Here is a 22,872-nt window from a genome sequence, read left to right as displayed (position 1 = left end):
TCCCAAAAATCATAGAACAGAAGCACTCATAGATCAAATTAAAATGCTTGAGTCACACAGCTTATTTACTTAAAATACATGGTGCAAAGCAAGGGAAAAGAGATTGGGGGGGGATAAGTTAACACACTATTAGGAAAGGGTGCAAGAGAAGTGAAAGATAATGCTACTTAAATCCTGGGTTATGTAATGTGTGTATATCCTACATCTTCCTGCTGCGTCAGCCTTCTCTGCTGATGGACCAGAGTTGAAATTCAAGCAAGGGAGACTACACACAGAAGGTGTCCTAGACCAATGACATACATTTGCCCTACCAGAAAGACATGGGGCCAAGTACACCCTGCCAATAGCTATAGCTTGCCAATTAACCTGCTAAACAGCTATGGGTTTTATTTGAGCTATGGGTTTATGTGTTTTGGACAGAAGACACGTGGACCAGAATAGTTATTACTAATGAGTGACTGTATTATGACCTCCTAAATATTAAGTACTCATGCATATTTAGTGTACCCTGGACATTAAATATCTCGTATATATTTAATTTGTCACGAATAGTTAGTGCTTAGGTGCCTCATGCATATTTTGTGCCTCTCAAATATTACTCAAGGTCCTTGAATTTCTATCTACATTTAACACACTTGCTCCACCCACTACTTCTCTATATTTAACACATCTTATGAGTTTCATCTATCCCGTGTTTTCTCTTTTCCTCTGCATCATAACCCAATATTCTCCAACAGTATAACAAATGAACATTATACCTCTGCATATGTTTCTTCTTTGTATAGTGACCTTCCTCGGCTCATCCTGTAACAAACTCCTATAGCCTTTAGATCTCAGTGGAAATGTCAACTCCCCTGAAAGCTCTTCTCTGATCACCCACCTGTTAGAGACTGAATTGTGCCCCCCCCCACCCCAGCCCAATTCATAATTGAAGCCCTAAACCTAATGTGACTATATTTGGTAACAGGGTCTTTAGAGAAGTGATTATGGTTATACGAGGTCATAAGTGTGGGGTCCTAATCCAGTAGGACTGGTCGGTATCCTTATAGGAAGAGGAAAAGACGCCAGATACTTCCTTCTCCTTGCACACACAGGAAAGACTACTTAAAACACAGCAAAAAGGCAGCTGTCTACAGGCCAGGAAGAGAGCTCTCACCAGAATACCAACCCTGATGGTATCGTAATCTTGGATTTCTGGCCTCTAAAACTGTGAGAAAATAAATTTCTGTTTTTAAGTTACCTGGTCTATGATATTTCGTTATGGCAGCCTCCGAACTGTTTTTGTCATAACATTTCTAACACCAAATGTGTAGCTTTTTCTTCACACCAACCAATTCTCTAACTCTCCAGACACCAACTGGGAGTTCAACAACTCAATTTTGACACTATCTACCTAGAGTTAGCATCAGTCCCATAAGACTGCCCCCCTCTTCAGATGTCATTTGGAAGTCCTGGGTTGCCACCTGTATTTCTGACTAAGTGGCTAAAAATCAGGGGTTCCTACAACCCTCTCCACAGGTTTGACAATTTGCTAGAACAGCTCACAGAACTCAAGGAAACACTTGACTTACTCTTCCTCATTTCCTGTAAAAGATTCGCACAGGAACCATCACATGGAAGAGAGGCACAGGGCAAAGTATGGGGGAAAGGGATTCCATGCCCTCTCTGGGTACAACACCCTCTCAGTATGTCCATGTGTTCAGAAACTCTCCAAATCTCACCATTTAGGGGCTTATACGGAGGTTTCATTATGGAGGCATGGTTGATTAAATCACTGGCCATTAGTGAGTAACTCAATATCCAGCTCCTCTTCTCTATGGGAGCAGGGCGGAAAGTTCCAACCCTCTAATCATGCCTTGGTCTTTCTGGCAACCAACCCCCATCCCAAAGCTATCTAGAGACCCCAGCCACCAGTCATTTCATTAGCACACAAAAGACACTCTTAGCACGCCAGAGATTCCAAGGGTTTTAGGAGCAGTGTGCCAAGAACTAGGGACAAAGACCGGATACTTTGATGGTATCACTCAGCACTAGCAGACAAATCCACCATCCATCAGATCCATCTAAATAAAGTAAGTCTTCCCCCACTCCCGTTATTCTGCATCTTCCCATGAAGTTTACTTCTTCACGCTTAACATAATTCATCATTATTTTTTAAATATTTTATTTATGTATTTGAGAGAGAGATAGCGAAAGAGAAGGCATGAGCAGGGGGAAGAGGGAGAAGCAGGCTCCCCGCTGAGCAGGGAGCCTGATTTGGGGCTAGATCCCAAAACCCTGGGATCATGACCAAAGGCAGATGCTTAACCAACTGAGCCATCCAGGTGCTCCAACTCATCATTATTTTATTTATTTGTTTGTTTACTTTCTTTTCACCTGTTTCCCCCGATAAACCATAAGCTTGCTATGATTGCAAGAATGTCTGCTTTGCTCATTTTTGTAAACTCAGCAAATTGTCAATGAGTATTTATGAATGGAACTTCAAAGCATATACTGAAAATGAATAAATGAAACTCCAAAGAACCTATTAAAGCTTGACCAAAAAAAAAAAAATCTACAAATTAGCAAGTCTGGCTCTTAAAAATTATTTTCAATGTACTTATGTGCCTAAACCCCAAATTTCTTCTCTTGTGATAAAACACATATATAACGTAAAATTTACCCTTTTAATCAGTTTTAAGCATACAGTTCGGTGCCATTAAGTCCATTCACATTGTTGTGCAACCGTTACCACTATCCATCTCTAGAAATTTTTCAGCAACCTCAAATGAAACTTTGTATCTGCTAAACAGTAACTTCCTACTCCCTCCTCCTCACAGTCTCTACCTTCCATCCCCATGAGTCTAGGCACCTCCTATTAAGTGAAATCATACAATCATCGCTTTTTGAGTCTAGGTTTAATTTCACTTTGCATAATATCTTCAAGGTTCATATATGTTGTAACTTGTCAGAATTTTATTCTTTTAAGGCTGAGTAATATTTCATTATATATATCTATATATCTATATCCATCTATCTATCTATCTATACACACACACACATTTTGTTTACCCATTCAGATGTAGATGGACATTTGGGTTCCTTCTACACTGTGGCTATTGTAATAATGCTGCTACAAACATTGAAGTACAAACATTCGAGTCCTGCTTTCAATCTTTTCGGTAGTATATACCCAGACGTGGGATTGCTGGACTATGTATGGATTATGTATTATGGTAATTCTTTTCATTTTTTTGAGGAGTTTCTATACTGTTTTCTGTAATGGCTGTATCATTTTATATTCCCACTAGCAATGTACAAGGGTTCCAAAACTAACACTTGTTATTTTCTCGGTTTTGTTTGTTTTTGATAATAGCTATCCTTGTGAGTGTGAAGTGGTTTCTCACTGTGTTTTTTATTCGCATTCCCCTCATTAATAGTGTTTTTGAGCATCTTTTCATGTACTTATTGGCTATCTGTATATCTTATTTGGAGAAATGTCTATTCAAGTCCTTTGCCCATTTTTGAATTGTGTTGTTTTTTGTTGTTGTTCGAATTGAAGGAGTTCTTTCCATATTAATTCTTAGATATTACTCTCTCATCAGATAAGCAATTTGCAAACATTTCCTCCCACTCTGTAGGTTGCCTTTTCAGTCTGCAGATGGTGTCCTTTGATGCACAAAATTTATTGATTTTGATGAAGTCCAATTTACTTATTTTTTTCCTCTGTTGCCTGCACTTCTGATGTCACATCCAAGAAATCATTGCCAAATGCAATGTCATGAGGCCCTTTTCCTATGTTTTCTCCTAAGAGCTTTATAGGTTTAGCTCCTCTGTTTAAGTCTTTGATCCACCTTGAGTTACATTTGAATTTGAACAACATGGGGGTTAGGGGCGCTACCCCCTTCCTCCCCCACACATTTGAAAATCCACTTATAACTTCTGAATCCCCTACTTAACTACTAATAGCCTACTGTTGACTAGAACCTTTACCAATAACATAAACAGTTGATTAACACATACTTTGTATGTTGGGTGTGTTATATACTGTATTCTTACAATAAGGTAAGCTAGAGAAAAGAAAATGTTATTAATAAAATCTTAAGGAAAATACATTTATAGTACTGTACTGTGTTTATTAAAAAAAAATGAAACATGAGAGACTATGGACTATGGGAAACAAACTGGGGACTTCAGAGGGGAGGGGGTGGGGGAAGGGGATGCTGGTGGTGGGTAGTAAGGAGGGCACATATTGCATGGTGCACTGGGTGTTATACGCAACTAATGAAGCATCAAACTTTACATCAGAATCAGGGGATGTACTGTATGGTGATTAACATAATATAATAAAATAAAATTAATTAAAAAAAAAAAAAAAAAAAAAAAAGTCCACACCTATGTGGACCCATGCGGTTCAAACCTGTGTTATTCAAGGGCCAACTGTATTTTTGTATATGGTGTAAAGTAAGGGTCCACCTTCATCCTTTTCCATATGGGTATCGATTTTTCCAGCACCATTTGTTGAAAAGACCATCCTTTCTTTATGGACTGATCTTGGTGCCCTTGTTGAAACATCATTTGACCAACTATGCAATGGTTTATTTCAAGGCTCTCTATTCTATTCCATTGGTCTGTATGTCTGTCCTTAAGCTAGGATCACACTGTTTTGATAACTGTAGCTCTGTAGCAAGGTTTGTAATCAGGTAATGGGTCCTCTGACTTTGTTCTTCTTTGAAACAAAATTTTTAATCCACTTTCTCAAGTTATTCATAGGGGATTCCCACCTCAGTGACACTGCAAAAATACATGCTTCATAGCAATTATTTCTAATGAGAACTAGTCTTCTTTGTAAATTCTTGGGTGCCTAGGAACAGCAGTCCTAGTTTGGAATCATTGCATTTCCTTTATTTTCCTTAGATACAACTCTTGCAACAGAATGAGAGTTTGCAGTGTCCTAGTATTTTATGCAGGCTGGTACTGCCTGGCTGGGAAGTCCGCCAGGAAGACTTTCTGGATTAAGTTTAACTTAGGTAACTCCTTTAGTATGGGTTATCAGACTCCATTAGTTTGCCCAGAATGCAAAAGAGAAAAAATATGTTCAAAACGAGCTGTTTGGGATTTTTTTCCAGGCAGGAATGCTACACATTCAAGGTTAGTCTAATAAAAAACAAAAGTCAATGGTAGAAAAACCACGATAGAAATTGAAGGCAAACTCTGACAACTAAGGCAGAGCCTTTCTATTTTGCCTCTGCAAATGATAAAAAGAGAATCAAACTTACTTTAGTGTGGTCTTTGAGATTCTTCTCTTTAGGTTACACAGAAGAAAAATTATAGTTGGAGAAACTTCTCAGTATTTTGCTGTTCTCCTAGGAGAGGTAGGGTGGGGTAGTAAGAAAGAATGTTGGACTGTGTCTAAGGAGGTCTGGCTTCCAGCAGGATTTTGCCATGGGAACTAAGTCACTGGCTCTTCAAGTTCAGTTTCCTCAATCATGTGTTGAAAGAATTGTTGGATCTCTAAGAACTCTAGCGTCTGTAATAATATTACAGAATTTTTTTAACCTCCCTAGATATTTTTGCTTATTATTCTCTAATTTTCAAAGACTATTGTATAACTGTTATTAACATTAATGTTTTGTCTGCTCTGTTAAATTGTAAGGTCCTAGAGGGGTGCCTGGATGGCTCAGTCACTTAAGCATCTGCCTTCAGCTCAGGTGGGATCCAGCCCCGCATCAGGCTCCCTGCTCAGCAAGGAATCTGCTTCTCCTTCTCCCCCTCTCTCTGCCCCTCCCGCTGCTTGTGCTCTCTCTCTCCCTTTCTCCTTCTCTCACATGAATAAACAGAATCTTTAAAAAAATAATTTGTAGGTTATTTTATAATATAAAAACCTAGAAGCAATGCGCTATGCTAATATTCTAATAATACTGCTTTTTTGATAAACTCTCAGGGAAGATTTCATATGAGCACTTGATGTGGTTGGTAAAAGGCTAATATGATGCATCAGGATTATTCACCATGTGTAACTATATTAGTCAGGACTCTCATAGTTGCAAATGTCACAAGATGTAGCTCATACTGGTTCAACCAAGAAAGAAAATGTATTTGACTCATGTATCTGAAAAGGTCGGGCTTGACTGAATCCAGGGCTGAATGATGTCATTAGGACTTAGTCTTACTCTTTGCATTTCTTGTTTTTTTCTCTGATGGCTCCATTCTGGGTCCAGCTCTTCATTTATAGTGATAAGGCTGCTAACAGCTCCAAGCTTACATTCTATCCTCTCTGCAATCCTAATGTTAGGACAGTGCCTCTTCCAGAACAGGTCGAATGACTTCCAGAGTTAAGTTGCCCTATTTGATTGGGTCGTGCATGAGGATGGGCCTGTACTCATCATTGTTCTAGGTATATGGAATACACTGATAGGCTAGGACTGGGTTGGGAATCCACGTGGAGTTCAGGGATATCCTCCAGAATCTCATGGACTGAGAATGATGGTCGGGTGACTTCCTGTAGAAAAACCGGGGAATCCCAGGCAGAAGAAGGTACAATGGATGATGGACAAGTGGGAGCAGTAAACTAACAAAAACTAACAAAAAACAAAGCCTAGTTCCACAAAACAAAACTATTTTAAAGTCTTTTTTTGTATAAAAGTAATTAACTGAGAAGTCAGCTCTAAACACAAATTTGTTTCTAACTTCTACCTACCATTTGAGCTTTCTGATGTAGCTTTGTACATTGTAAAAGTTTTAATGCGAAAGTTGACTCATGTAAGTTATGAATTACGTTTAGCTGCAAGTGACAGTTCTAACTACAGTGGCTTAAATGAATAAGGGTTTATTTATTTATTTATTTTTGAGAGAGAGAGAGACAGAGAGAAAATGGGAGCGGGAGTGGGGGAGGGGCAGATGGGGGAAGAGAGAGAACCCCAAGCAGACTCTGTGCTGAGCACAGAGCCCAAAGCTGGGCTCAATCTCATGACCCTGAGATCATGATGGGAGCCAAAATCAAGAGTTGGATGGGTGCTTCACCGAATGCACCACCCAGGCGCCCTGATAAGGGTTGATTTTTAAGAAATCCAGAGACGGGCTGTTGCTGGCATTGGTTTCGTGCTTTATGGATGTGAGTCTCTTAATATTTTCTTCATTGTTCCAAAATGGCTGCTGGAATTTTGACCTTCATGTCTAGGTTGGTCGTAGGAGAAAAAAGAGGAGTACAAAAGGGTAGGAATGGCTTGGTGTGTTTATTTACTTTTTTCTGTGTGCTTTTAAAAGAGTATAACCAGATGCTGCAATCAACACTTTTGCATACATTTTATTTATCACATGGCCACATATATCTTCTATGGAGGCGGAGAAAAACAGCATCTTAGATGTGTTCAGTGCCACGCCAAATTAAACCAGGCTGTATTACTAAGGAAAGGGGGAATCATGGATATTAAGTGGCTGTGTAAGTCAGCTTGGGCTGCTATAACAAAATATCATAGACTGGTGGCTTAAAGAGTAGATATTTACTTCTCACAGTTCTATAGGCTGGGGAGTCCAAGATCAAGGTGCTGAATGATTTCATTTCTCTTCATGGCTTGCAGATGGCCCCCTTCTTGTTGTGTTCTCACACAGCATAGAGAGAGCTCTGGTCTCTTCTTGTAAGGACACTATCACATCATGAGGCCCCACCCTCATGACCTCATCTAAACCCAATTATCTTCTAGCTCCAAATACCATTACATTGGTAGTTAGACCTTCAATGTATGAATTTTGGGGAGACACAGACATTCATAATCTACCTGTGGCCTTTCCAAATTCATATTCTTCTTGCATGCAAAATCCATTCGTTCAATCATACAGCCCCCAAAGGCTTAACTCATTCTAGCATCAATTCTAAAGTTTAAACATCAAAGATGCATCAATATATCATTTAAATCAGATGTGGGTGAGATATGATTCATCCTGAGGTAAAATTCCTCTCTAGCTATGAACCTACAAAATCAGATAAGTTATGTGCTTCCAAAATACAATGGTGGGACAGGCATAGGATAGACATTCCCATTCCAAAAGAGAGAAACTGGAAGGAAGAAAAGGGTGCCAGATCCCAAGTAATTCTAAAACGCCCAGTAAGGCAAATAACACTAGATCTTGAGGCCTGAGAATAATCCTTTTTGTGGGTGGCTCTGCTTTCAGATCCAGTGAGGCGGGAGTCCTGCTTCTGCAGCTTTCCCAGGTGAGAGTCGCACTCCTTAGCTCTGGGGGCCCTGCCCCCCATGCTTCAGTTGGCTGCTGTCTGGTGTATTGAACTAAAACAATGGCCACTATCACCACCCTCCCCCCCAAGACATGCACACTGAAACTGAAGAGGCAGCCCCGATGATCTTTGAATCACCTTTGTGGTTATTCCTTCTTTGTCTTAAAGAATAGTACATGTTTGCACCTGCAGAGCTCTATGGTCCAGCCCTGTAGGAAGCTAAGAAGTCTGACAGGCTCCCTTCACTTTGTGTTGGGGTGACTGATTAGGTCTGTGGTTCACATCCATACTAATCAACCTGTTGTTTGGTCACATGCTAGTGTTCTCTTCAGAACAATCTTTCTCTCTCTCTCTCTCTCTTTCCAGTATGAATAGGCTGAGAATTTTCCAAAGCTTTAAGTTCTGCTTAATTTTTGCTTAACAATTCTTTCTTTGATTCGTTTCTCTCTTGCATTCTACTTACTATAAGCAGCCAGGTGGAACCAAATTGCCCTTTAAATACTTTGCTTAGAAATCTCCTCAGTAGCTTGCAAGTTTTACTTTCCACAAAACACTAAAATATAGTTCAGCCAAGTTCTTTTCCGATTTTATAAGAAGGATCACCTTTCCTCCATTGTCCCATAATATGTTCCTCATTTTCCTCTGAGGTGTCACCAGAATGGCCTTTACCATCCATATTTTATTAACATTCTTTTGATGATTACTTACATATTCTCTAAAAAGACAGAAGCTTCTCCAGCTCTCCTCTTTTCTTTGTGAGTCCTCATAAGTATCATTCCCCTTACCAGCCACATTTCTATGCACACCCAAACTCCTCTAGACTCAACCCATTATCCAGTTCTAAAGCCATCCCACATTTTTAGCTATTTGTTATAGTAGCACTCCAGCCTCAGTACCAAAGTCTGTATTAGCCTCCAGAGAAACAGAACCAATAGAATAGAGATATACTGGGTGGGTGGGTGGGGAGATGTATTTATTATATGGAATTGACCTGTGTACTTGTGTAAGCTGAGAAGTCCCACGATGTACAGTGGCAAGTGGAGACCCAGGAGAGTCAATGGTATAGTTTCTGCTCTAGTCCAAAGACCTGAAAACCAGAAGAGTTGATGGTGTAAATTCCAGTTTCAGTCTGAGTCAGAAGGCAAAAGAAGACAAATATTCCAGTTCAAAGACAGTCAGGCAGAGAGCAAATTCTTCCTTTTGTGTTCTATTTAGGCCTCCAATGGATTGGATAAGGCCCACCCACATGGGGGAGGGCACTCTGCTTTACTCAAGTCTACCAATTCAAATGTTAATCTCATTTGGAAACACCCTCATAGACACACCCAGAATAATATTTAACCAACTATCTGGACATCCGTGGCCCAGTCAAGTTGACACATACAATTAATCATCATAGTGGCATAGCAATTTCTGCCGCAAAGAGATTAGTGAAACCACTGTAATTTCTTCCCTTCTGTTTTAGCTGATTTCTCATTATACCTATAAAAAAGCTTTCAGTTACAGAGATATTAGATATCACACAGATGAAGAAAAAGAAATGCTTAATTGCAAGCAGAAGACTTCTCCAATGTCAAGATATTTTGTATCAATTCTAATGTCTTTATTTATTTTTTTAATATAGTCCATTAAAACAGGATCATTCACTGTATTTCATTTTGTGACCTACCTTTTTCTACTTAAAATATATACATTGAACATTTTTCTGCTATACAATATTCTTCTATGACATTTTAAATGAGTGTATAATAGTCTATTTGAATGGATATAGGATATTTTTCAGCCAATCCCCTATTGTTGGACAGTTAGGTGGTTTCCAATTTTTCACTTTTATATGCAGCTCTATTACGCTCTTGTCTCTAAATGTTTAGTTACAAAAGCAATGTATGCCTTCTCTAACCAACATAATAGAGTTGTAAGACAGAAAGCAAAGTTCCTTATTCCTATTCACCAGCACTTGTATTTCCCACCATTCCTACTCCCATGAGGCAACCACTATTAATAGTTTACTGTGTATCCTTCCGAACTCTTGTTTTCTGATTCTTTTTTTTCCTTTTCTTTCCATTCTATTAACCTACAGCCTTTTGTTTTCTGCTCTTTTCATGCTCAGCCCCAAGCCTCCTCACTTTCCTTATTTGCTGCTTACTCTGGGTAGTTAGGCAAGCATACCTGTTGGAATTTTGTGTGAATTTAGACAAAATAATTTATGAGTGAAGGTCTCACGCCTCTGATTAAAGAGCATGAACTTGATGGGTTACCTTTTCTGTCTTGCATGTTGACTGCTAATTGGGCCTACTAAACCTGTCCCCCAGTACAAACTGGGTCAGGAAGTTGGAAAAGTAAAACTTCAAATAAGTAAGGTGTTACTATCTTTATTTCTCATAAGCTAAGAGTGAACTACATTTAAGAAACATTTTTATATTAACTTCTCACGTGTTCATATAACTGACCATGAAAGGAAAACTCTGTAAAATAGGAGATCAGCAATTAGAGATTTTTAAATTATATTCATCCATTCAGTAAATATTTACTGAGTGCCTCTCAGGTGCCAGGCACCATAGAGATACTGGGAAGGTAAAGATGAAAACCCAAAGCTCTTTACCTTCTTTTCTTAAGCTTTCACAAACACTACTTGGGAAGCTCCCAACGGTGTATTGTATTGTTTCCTTTGCCTGGATTCTCTCTCTTTTTTTTTTTTAAGATTATTTATTTATTTATTCGACAGAGATAGAGACAGCCCGCGAGAGAGGGAACACAAGCAGGGGGAGTGGGAGAGGAAGAAGCAGGCTCATAGCAGAGGAGCCTGATGTGGGGCTGGATCCCATAACGCCAGGATCACGCCCTGAGCTGAAGGCAGACGCTTAACCGCTATACCACCCAGGCGCCCCTGGATTCTCTCTTCTAAACCTGCAGCTAAGCATTTTGTCTCTGAGATGTGTGGCAGTAAATCCCACTCTGTTGATAACACACTGGAACGTGAGCCTCTGTGTATTTCTCTGGTATTTTCTTGGCACGACAAGCGTAGTTCTGCTCTAGCAGCTGTAGCAGCATTTAGCTCAAAAGCAAGAGGGAAGTCTTCTGGTTGCCTATGTAGATGAATATCTAGGGTACTTGGACTCCCTCCCTTTCGCTAAAATTAAGTCCAGATATCTGGCATTTCAATTCACACCATTATCTAAAAAAGCTCACCCTTTCCTTTCTTTTTTTCTTCCTTCTCCTTCTGCTCTTTCCGAAGAGGGGGTGGGAAGGGGCAGAGGGAGAGGGAGGGAGAGAATCTTAAGCAGGCTGCCCGTTCAGTGCAGAGCCTGATGTGGGGCTGGATCTCACAATCCTGAGATCACGACATGTACTGAAATCAACAGTCGCACACTTAACCGACTAAGCCACCAAGCCCCCCCCCTTCTTCTTCTTCTTCTTTTTTAACTATACAAATTACTGAAATGCCAAGAGTTTGGTTGGGGTGAATAGAGAAGTTTAGAATGTTTTTAATCCTGTGCTCAGTGTTGTTGGTAATATTAGAAGAGCAACAGAGCCATGAATCCAGTCATACTCTTGGCTGAAGCAGCCTACCCGGACTTAAGTACTCCTCATATGAAAAAAGACCCAGGGCTTTAGTTGACAGTGAATGCAACCTGAGCCAGCGATGTGACCTGCCTGCCAAAAGAAGCAAATGTGATCTGAACCAGCATTAATAGAAGGCTGGTGGCTGGGACAAGTAAGGTAATAGTCCCAGAGTACACTCTGTGGTGGTCAGATCACACCTGGAGGATGGTGTTTCCTCTTGGACACCGGATTTTAAGAGTGATGTCGACAAGTTGGAGTATGCCCCAGTTGGGCAACAGGATGATAAATGGCCTATAAACTACATTCTTTGAGGAACAGTAGGAGGAACTGGGGTAGTTTACCCTGGAAAAGAGAAGGCATGTGGATGTGGGATAACCATTTTCAATAATTGGGAGGGCTATCACATAGAAGAGTTGGACCCTTCTTTGTAATCTCAGTAAGCACAACTTAGACCAAGGGGTATACATTACAAAGCAGATGATCAATCTTGTCTCCATAAAAGGAAGAATTTTCTAGCCCTTATGAACATCCAGAAAATAGCAGCTTTGCAAGGTAGTGACTTTACTTTAATAAGGCATGTTGAAATGGCAGCTGGCTAACCAAACATCAGAAGATTCATGTAGGGAGGGCACGTATTGCATGGTGCACTGGGTGTTATACGCAACTAATGAAGCATCAAACTTTACATCGGAATCTGGGGATGTACTGTATGGTGATTAACACAATATAATAAAATAAAATTAAAAAAAAAAAAAAAAGAAGAAGAAGATTCATGAATAGGATGGGAAGTTTGGAGAGTTGACCTGATCCAAGGTCCTTTCAAAATCAAAGGTTCTAATGCAGAGCCTTAAGAGGGAAGGAAGTATTAGCACTTTTCCCCTTAAGTCCCATATAAGTATTATGTAAGTATTAACCATAGAAACTAGGTTAAAGTTGATGTGAATCTCAAATACGAAAGTTTTGAGGATGAAAAGAAACAAAAAGCAATAGGAAATTTCTGTTCTCCTAGTGGTTGTGGAGTTTAGTCATGTTCGTTAGTTTTTTCCAAAGCAAACAAAATGATTTTTTTTCCACCTTTAAGTGCTTTAGAGCCCTGGTGTGCTCTCTTTGTCATCAAAGTTACAGTCCTCTTAATATGTTGTTTTCATTTTCATATGTTGTTATATTTTGCAAGATTACTCTTTTCTTTTTTTTAAAGATTTTATTTATTCATTTGAGAGAGAGACAGAGAAAGCACATGCAGGGAGGAGAGGCAGAGGGAGAGGGAGAAGGAGACTCTCCACTGAGCCAGGAGTCTGACACTGGGCTCGATCCCAAGGACCTGGAGATCATGACCCAAGTCAAAGGCAGATGCTCAACCATCTGAGCCACCCAGGCGCCCCACAAAATTACTCTTAATTCAAATTATGCAACAGCATTTCAGGGAATGGCAGTCTGTATCCACATGTCAAAGAAGCAGCCCTGTGGAACAAGTAGTGTTTAAAGCTTATTAATTATTAATAATGAGGTAGCACCCAGTAAAATGAGTGCATTGAGATAGCTTGGCTCTTCCCCACAATCAGTGAGATGAGTAGGCTGGGAATGATCATTCCTATTTCATCAATGCAGAAACTGAGTCTTAGAGCAGCTTGCCTACCATGATCAAGGGTGGAGGCAGTGACAGAATCCAGAACTTCTGTCTTCTAGTCCAGTGCTCTTTTTAATTGTTTTTTTTTAAGATTTTATTTATTTATTTGAGATAGTGTGTGTGTGAGAGAGACAGCACGAGCAGTGGGGAGGGGTAGAGGGAGAGGCAGAAGCAGACTCCTCCCTGAGCACGGAGCCCAACCTGGGACTTGATGCCAGGACCCTGAGATCATGACCTGAGCTGAAGGCAGACATTTAAATGACTGAGCCACCCAGGAGCCCTAATTCTGTTTTTAATAGTAAGGGTTACTGTTCTCTCCTAATAGTGGGTTTAAAGACTAACTTAAATGCAGAACATTGTTTTTCTCTCTTAACTATAGTGGTTCTCTGGAGTAGGAGGGCAGATTGCTTTGGCCACAGACTTGGCTTTTAACTTTAATGCTGTTCCTGGTTCATCTTATGTACTAAAAATAGTCTCTAGCAAACATAACTATTGATGTCTGATGATACTTGACCCTTTCCTTGAAATATTGATGCTAACGGTCCAAATAAAAATCTTAAGGATGTATACAGAACAATGTTTATCAAATGGGGTAAATTTGACTGGGCAGTGCAGCAAAATGCTTAGGAGCTTAGGCTGACTCAAAGAGATCAGGGTTTAAACCCATTAGGCCACCTGTTAGTTGTGCATCATCATCACCTCGTGGGGCCTCAGACCTTCACCTGGAAAAATGGGAATAATAATGAGATCTGCCTTTTGGGGTTGCTAGGAGGATTAGATGAGATAACACGTGTAAAAGCATGAAAACTGTAATGTTTTTTAAAAAATTGTTTATTGTGAGTTATTATCCATTGTCTTTTACTCATTTTTCTATTGGGGTATTCTTGTGTGTTTCCTGATTATTTTCATTGTGCTGTTTATACTCCGCACAGTAGGTGGTGAATAAAATCCTAATCAGTAGTATCACACTGCACCAATAATCAGTAAAAATTCAACAGAATAAGTGCCTTCTGGGTGCTCAGCACAGTGTTGATCTCTGAGAATACAAAGCTTCTTGGGGTGCCTGGCTGGTTCAGTTGGTAGAGCGTGCAACTCTCGATCTTCGGGTTTTAAGTTCCAGCCCCACCTTGGATGCAGAAATTACTTAAACATAAAATCTAGGGACTCCTGGGTGGCTCAGTCGGTTAAGTGTCTGCCTTTGGCTCAGGTTATGATCCCAGAGTGCTGGGATAGAGTCCAGCATCAGGCTCTTTGCTTGGCAGGGAGCCTGCTTCTCCCTCTGCATGCCGCTCCCCCTGCTTGTGCCGGCACCCTCTCTCTCTGACAAATAAATAAATAAAATCTTTTTTAAAAAAATCTAAAAAACAACAACCACAAAGCTGCCTGAGACTAGGCCCTTGCTAAGAGACTGATCTACAGGTTGCTGTGGAGGCTGAACTGGTGTTTCAGAAAGCACTGCACATGTTGTACGAGTGTTTAATGAGTCACAGGCAACCAGGCCAAGAAAGGTGGGTGGGACCTTGGTGGAGAAGCTACAGCTAAGAGAAGGCGCAGATCTCTGAATCAGCAGACAGGCAGAGTGAACTGAAAGCCGGCATCAAAGTTGTAATACTTGTTGAGCTAGTCATGTAACCTCTCAGAACCTCAATTTCCTTATCCGTAAAAAGAAATAATGAAGTCTACCTACTGGTCATGATGCGAAGAGTCAATAGAGTAAATATTTGTAAAGTACTTGCTGGCACGTCAACTGACACAGAGTAAGTGTTCAGTAAATGTCAGCCATCGTTACCTACCATTATGTGTACTAATTTAATAATACCTTATACTTTTGAACGTGTCATTCCAAGAATAACTCCTCCCCTGGTCGCTGGACTGCGAAGAAGCGTATCAGGATTCATAAACCACTCTCGAGGAGCTTTAAGACAAGGACGCCAGGGATAGCTTCACAATCGCAGCTAAGCGCCAGCAAAACGAGCCCACCTCTGCGCGGTCGCAAGGGAGCTGCAGCGCGGAGCCGTGCTCCCAGGGTCACGTGGCCCACGGCCCCGCCCCGGCCCCGGCCCCGCCCCGGCCAAGCCCATCCCCGGCGGCTGCAGCGGCGGCTGCGCCTGCGGAGCCGGGCGCGCTCGCTGCGCGGTCTGCAGTGGAGGCGGCGCGAACAGCAAGGGGGCGGCCGATGGCTCTGCGGGGCCTGGCAGCCTCGGGGCCCAGCTTCCGCGGGCCGTTGGACGAGGCGGTGGCGGCGGCCGAGGAGCGCGGGGCGCCAGCCGTGGTGGTGGCGGCGGGAGGCACGCCGGAGGACGACGAAGAGGATGAGGGCCGCGGCCGGGGCCTGCTGCGCTGGGACGGCTTCTCTGCCTGGCTGCACTGCGTGTGTGTGGTGGGCTTCGACCTGGAGCTGGGCCAAGCCGTGGAGGTGAGGCCCGGCCGCACCTTGCCCTCGGCGCCTCGTCCGAGTCCCCTGGCCGGGGCGGCCCCAGCAGAGCGTATGGCTCGCGAATCGGCGGGCCCGGTCCCCGGCTGCCGCGCATCTGGGCGTGGCCGGCCGCCCCTCCGCCAGTCGGGCTGGGCTGCGGTCCATTGGCAGTTCCCGTGGGAGGATCGTGGGCTGCGGCTAGGGGTGAAAAGTTCTTTCTAGGTCCCTCCTAAATACTTGATGAGGTTCGTTTTTGTTTGTTTTTGTTTTTAACCCGGTGTCGCAGGAGTAACAAATGGTTAGCCTGCAGGCAGGATGTTGGGGACTTCTTGAAGACGCGAACAATGCCCCTGACATGTGGTGAACTATAATAGCCAAACCTCACACAACCAACTTTTTAGACTCCTAGACCGTTTTGGCCATTTCCAGTAGTTCTGAGAGCATTCCACTCACCCTGAGCCGAAATGCTTATCTCAGCATGATTTTCTCCATTTCCCCCCTTTTGTTCCTCATTTGTATTATTTCTTTTTTTAAATCATTTCTGTTATTTCTGGATGTTGCTACTGAAACAGTTGGCCTGAAAGCTACTATCAAGATGAACATAGTTCATAGTTCATCTTGCTTATGAATCATTCAAGTTTTCCATCTTTATGGTGCCTTATTGAAAGGCCTTCGAATGTTCTTTTGACATTCTTTAGGCTCCCTTTTGTAGCATAAGACATGGCTTGTCATTGTGTCCAAGGAAAACCTTATTAGAAGGAAGTATGTTTAGAAAATTTTTGTCTGTTTGTTTTGGTGATGATGACAGATTTTAATGAACCACCTCATTCAGACTTTAGTGGCATGAGTTAGCTATGAAGATTGGCCAGGGAGGTTTTTCTTAAAGCGAAGCTACTACTTTTTTATTCAACCTGCCTTTTCTGTTTTATCATTAGGCAGTTCAATACACATTAAGTTTCCACTAAGATCTAGGCATTATGCTGGTTGCTGAGCATACAAATATAAATGAAATGCTTTAATCTGTATTTGTAGATTTAGACTACAATTTAGAGGGGAACCAAGAATCACAGAAGCAGATAGGGCTAAATGCCATGCCTGGTACATAGTGGTGTTCCATATATACTTGATAGAGTGAGTGAATACATGAACAGTTCTTTATCTTATTGAGGCAAACAACAGTTTCCAAAGACTTTGAATTAGAGATTTATAAATCATCTATCGTTTACATTGACATGTTAACCTTAAGTTATATTTGTAGTGAAATACAATTTAACCATAAAGTTAGGAGTGTGTTGTTGTAGTTGATTGTATTTTAAAATAGCTAAAGGAGATCCTTGTGGACTGTCTTCATTTGGGACATTTTAAGTATGTTTTTCTCACCAAATAAACAATATTTAGGATAATTGAGATGCTATAAAAATGTGAATCATTAAAGGACTTATTTTGAATTTCATTTCCCATGGGATATGCTACTGAACAGTTTTCTTTAGGTCAGTAGTTCTTAACATACATATATATATATATATATATATATATATATATTATATATATATATATATATATGCTTCTGTGAACTCTCTGGGGGTCATCTGTGGATCTTCTATTCTACTGTTCCCAGATTAAGAATTGCTGATTTTAGAAGGCATAGGATGAGGGTGGGGAAGATTCCTTCATGAAGGATCCAAAAAAAGATAAACACATTAAATGGGTTCCAGCACAATTTTGTTTTGTTTTCATGAGAAATGTAGAATATTGTACCTTGCCACTTTTAAAAGAAGAAAAAAGAAACACACATTAGTACTAAATATAATGAAATACTTGCAAAATATTTTTCACTTTTGTATTATGGCCATATCCAGGCCAAAAATGGACAGGTGGGGTGGCTGTAATGGGACAAGAACGTGAATGTAGACTTGTGTTGGAGAAGTGACATATAGTAGTAGCTCCAGCCCCTATTCTTATAATGAACAACCATGGAGAATCAAAAAGGAAATTAAAGAATAGGTAAAAACTAAGTTTGGACTGTAATATCCTAGAAGCCACCTGAGTCATCACCATCTTGAATTTTAGGGTTGAAAGTGATGTGAGAATCTGTTGTGCCATGACAGAAAGTACCATTTCATTTGCAAATTTTAAACAAATGCATAATCAGCACCACTTGGTTAAGCTTAAATCCTTAACAAAGAAGCAGTATAGCATATCAGTCAAGAACTGAGACTCCAGAGCTGGACTGTCTAGATTTGAGTCTGTAACTAGATTAATACGCTTGGCTCACACTCCCTCTGTAACAGTACCTGCATCAGGGCATTGCTGTGAGACTTAGATAAATTAATGTTGGTGAAACATTTGGAATAGTACTTGTGACTCAGTAAAATCTATTTAAGTCTGTATTTGGGAGGTATTGAAATTCCCTTTTCCATTTTTCAATGGAGAGAATCCTTACGTTGCTTTGTAAAGACGAGGCCTTCGAACCTTAATTTTCTCACTAGTAAAATTAAGGTGCGCTAGTAGAATCGTTGCTTTTCTTTTCTTTTCTTTTTAAAGCAGGGGAACTTTTTTCCCTGTGAGAATAAAAATCTAATATGGGACCTCAATGGCTAACCTGGTTGAGATGGGGCCTGTGTGTGTATATTGGGTTGCAGGCAACAGAACGTATAGCTCAAGCAGAAAAGGGAACTTGTTGTAAGGCAACAGATTTCTCAAGATATTCAAGGTACAAACCTATTGGGGCTTCGTAAAATGGCTAGAGCCCATAATTTGGAAGCCTCTTGCTTATGCTCTTCTTGTTTTATGGGATTTTGTTCATGCTTCATGCTCCCTGCAACTTACATCCTTAGCTTCTATAATCTTTATGGTGGAGAAGTTGCCCTTTTCAGCCACTTCAGTAAAGACGCCAGGGGAAGGTACTCAGGCGTGGTTTGGGGCAAATAATCAGCTGAAGACTTGTGTAGTTAGGGGAGTGGTCCATTTTGCATAAAATGCCTGTTAGGCCCTGTCCTTGGTAAAGGGGACAATGAAGGGTATCCTAAGTTGGAAGGAGACTATAAAAGGTTGACTATAGGAGGTGTGTTCAGCTTCTTCCTTTTCCCACAAAGTGGCCCTAGAGCATCACCACAGAATCCATGTGTCCTCTGGAACAAAGTTTCAAATCCTCCGGATTTTACATACTCTAAGTCACTTCCAGCTCTAAAATTACCTGATTATATAGTAAAGCCTTAATGATCTGAATCCAGAATTGCCTCATTTATTCAAGTTTTTTCCCCCTGATTAATAATAGGCTCATTGTTGAAAACTTGGCAAGAAAGAAAATTATAACCATTAGAAAACATCACTCATAATTATACTAAGAAACAAGTGCTATTAATAGTTGACATTTTTGTTAGTGCTTTTTCTTTTTTACATAATTTCATATCTGTCAAGAATTAATTTGATTGTTAGGAACAGAAATGCTCTCAAATAAATTTAAGAAAAAGATTGATTGTAAGGAGTCTCTTGGAACCCAGTTGCAGGAAGCTGGAATGAACCTCATGCGAGTTGGAAAGCCTCAGGCTTTTTGCCTTTGTTTCTCTGGAGCTGTGTGGTCTTTTGTCTGCTTCTCTTTACAAGTCTGTTCCATTCTCTGTGCTGAGGCTGGTTTCTTCTGCAAGGGTCTCAGTTTCTGCTCCCTGATTTCTCTTGACTTTGGATTACTGTGATACTGATTTTAGCTAAACTCTACTTTTGTATTCTGGAACCAGGCTGAAGCTTAATTCAAATACTGGAGTATCTGATTGGCTCAGCATGGGTCAGGTGCTGCCTTTTGTTCAGTCATCTGTGTTAGGAGACAGCGTTTCAGTGACAGCAGTGGCCACTTGTAAAAGAAGGAGGGGACACTTCCAAAGCATGGGCTGGGCAGCAGTCCCCCCAAACAGGTCTACTATCAGAGTCTGCCGTTTTGTTTTGTTTTTTTTTAAAGATTTTATTTATTTATTTATTTGTCAGAGAGAGAAAGAGAGCACAAGCAGGGGGAGCGGCAGGCAGAGGGAGAGGGAGAAGCAGGCTCCCTGCTGAGCAGGGAGCCCAGTGCAGGGACTATATCCCAGGATCCTGGGATCGTGACCTGAGCTGAAGGCAGATGCTTAACTGAGTCACCCACACATCCTCAGAGTCTGCTTTTATTGATAACATTCTCATAAACAGTTTGCCAGATCACTAAAGACTCTTCGTAAGTACAGTTTTATGGAACATAATTTATTTAACCATTTTTCTCAATTTGGGTAGTGGTTTTTCTTTTTTCTTCAGGTGTAGAGAGTTATTTGCTACCAGTACACGGATCTTAGAAATGTTTTGAATTTCTGAGAAGGTTTAAAGATTTATTTATTTACTTATTTAATTTATTTGAGAGAGAAAGAGAGAGAGTGTGGGGGGGCGGTTGGAGAGAGGGGAGGAACGGAGGGAGAGGGACAAGCAGACTCTGCACTGAGTATGGAGCCTGACATTGGGCTCCATCCCACCACCCCGAGATAATGACCTGAGCCAAAAGTTGGACACTTAACTGACTGAGCCACCAAGACACCTCCCCTTTGTTTTTTTTAAAAATTTATTTATTTGAGAGAGAATGAGAGAGAGGAATTTTTGAGAGCCTTTAAATCACATGAACTACACGGTGGAGAGTTTTTTTTAATCAAGAAAGGATGCTATATTTTGTCACATGCTTTTTCTACATCTATTGAGAGGATCATCTGGTTCTTGTCTTGTCTTTTATTAGTGTGGTGTATCACATTGATTTGCAGCCCAGGAATAAATCCCACTTGGTTGTAGTGAATAATCCTTTTAATGTACTGGTGATGGGCATTAAGGAGGGCACTGGAAGTAATGAGCACAGGGTGTTGTATGCGACTGATGAATCACTAAATTCTACCTCTAAAACTGAAAAAAAAAAGATTATATAATTCATTAAATAACACTGCTCTAAAACTAAGAAAAAATCACATGAACTTACAGAATGTCATGGGAAGTTGACATTTCTGTAATTTGAGGTTACCTTCTGAACCTCTCTAGTCCTTAATTTTATAAGAATTGAGGCATCATTGGTAGCTTTTCCCCCTTGAAGGCTTTACCTATCAACTCTTTGGGCAATTTCAGTCCAAAATTGAGGTTTTGGAGCACCCAGTTTAAGAGGGAAAGAAATAACCCTTCATACAACTAACTTCACCCTTCTCAATAAAAATAAAAAAATAAATTTGTTAAATAAATAAATTTTTTTTTTTAAAGATTTTATTTATTTATTTGACAGAGAGAGAGACAGCCAGCGAGAGAGGGAACACAAGCAGGGGGAGTGGGAGAGGAAGAAGCAGGCCCATAGCAGAGAAGCCTGATGCGGGGCTCGATCCCATAACGCCGGGATCACGCCCTGAGCCGAAGGCAGACGCTTAACCGCTGTGCCACCCAGGCGCCCCAATAAATAAAATTTTTTAAAATTAATTTTGTTTTAAGAAAGGAGTGGGTGTCTGGGTGGCTCAGTTGGTTAAGCATCCAACTTTTGGTTTTGGGAAAGGTCAGTATCCCAGGGTGGTGGGATGGACCTCCAAGTTGGCCTCCACGCTCAGTGCAGAGTCTGCTTGTCCCTCTCCCTCTAGTGAAAAGAGCACAAGCTGTGGGTTTTTGTTTTTGTTTTGTTTTTTTTAAATTTTATTTATTTATTTGACAGAGAGACAGCCAGTGAGAGAGGGAACACAAGCAGGGGGAGTGGGAGAGGAAGAAGCAGGCTCTCAGTAGAGCAGGGAGCCTGATGCGGGCCTCAATCCCAGGACTCCAGGATCACACCCGAAGGCAGACGCTTAATGACTGAGCTACCCAGGAGCCCTGTGTGGGGTTTTGAACATCTGCCAATTGTCTGATTTTTGGCCAGTTTCTTCAGTTTTCTGAGTCTCGTTTCCTTCTACTATAAAGTGGAAAAATAATATCCTGAGAGTGTTGTTGGAGGTACTAAGAGAGAGAATGCATGTTAAGAATTAATGCCTGTCATTTAATGCATGCCTAAATGTTGGTCCCTTATTATAATTAGCGTCCTTGCACATTCAGTAATCAGTGTAGGACTGTTCTTGGCTATTCTCTTACTCCTATTATTTTGCCTTAAATTGATTAAAAAAAAAAACCCCACAGTTTCAGATGTGAATCACAAGTATTTAAAGCACTTCCCAGGGAGGCAACTGTCTGGCTCAGTCACAAGAGCATGCAACTCTTGATCTTGGGGTTGTGAGTTTGAGACCCCTGTTGGGTGTAGAGATAACAAAAAAAAATAAAAATAAAAGACCCCCACATGCTTAAAAGAAAAATAAAGCATTTCTTGGAAATCCAGTTTATTAGGTTTTATTTGCTGATAATCTATGACATAGCCTATTTGCATGTACATATAGTTTGTATTCCACCTCTTGCTGAAAATAATTTCAGGCCAATTAAATAATCTATAAAAAGCAGGACAGTTTGTTGTTAATATATTGTGTGAGTCATGATTTCATTTGGATTACTGATCTTGGCCCCCCTCTTCCCCTACCACACACTTTTTTTGTTTTTAAACAAATTGAAGATAAAGCTCTGTTGTCAGGTGAAGGCAAACTTCTTTGCCATTTTTTAAAAATAGTCAGGAGAATTGACTCCCCTTTCTTTTTCACTTCTGCTTTTTGTTTATTCCCCATTATGCCCTAGCAGGGTGGGGCCTGAGGTAGTCACTACAGTTTTCTTTTTTTTTTTTTTTTTTTTTTTTTTTTTAAATTTTTTTTTTTTTTTTTTTTNTTATTTATTTATTAGACAGAGATAGAGACAGCCAGCGAGAGAGGGAACACAAGCAGGGAGAGTGGGAGAGGAAGAAGCAGGCTCAGAGTTGAGGAGCCTGACGTGGGGCTCGATCCCCATAACGCCGGGATCACGCCCTGAGCTGAAGGCAGACGCTTAACCGCTGTGCCACCCAGGCGCCCCTACAGTTTTCTTTATCTTAGCAAAGTTTCTGTTTATTTTTTGAGAAGGGTGAAGGCAGTTGTGTGAAGGGTTGTTTCTTTACCTCTTAAACTGGAT

At 40.8% G+C, this 22,872-nt stretch overlaps 1 protein-coding gene across 3 annotated transcripts in view; it reads left to right on the top strand.

Annotated features, from left to right (window-relative positions):
• Positions 1-15,496: 15,496 nt before the first annotated feature.
• The window catches only part of DENND6A (DENN domain containing 6A), a 56,629-nt gene continuing 49,253 nt past the window's right edge, over positions 15,497-22,872 (top strand). For 2 of the 3 annotated variants that reach the window (XM_034658505.1, XM_034658504.1), the window contains exon 1: positions 15,497-15,819. In XM_034658505.1, coding sequence (XP_034514396.1) covers positions 15,580-15,819 — 240 coding nt within the window. In that variant the 5' untranslated portion in view covers positions 15,497-15,579. The remainder of the gene's footprint in view (positions 15,820-22,872) is intronic. The other variant, XM_034658506.1, reaches the window with a different exon arrangement.

Source organism: Ailuropoda melanoleuca, chromosome 4, assembly GCF_002007445.2.
Source record: "Ailuropoda melanoleuca isolate Jingjing chromosome 4, ASM200744v2, whole genome shotgun sequence".
Lineage (NCBI taxonomy): Eukaryota > Metazoa > Chordata > Mammalia > Carnivora > Ursidae > Ailuropoda > Ailuropoda melanoleuca.
Note: the sequence above shows the minus strand (reverse complement) of the source record. Positions and strands in the feature narration are given on the sequence as shown.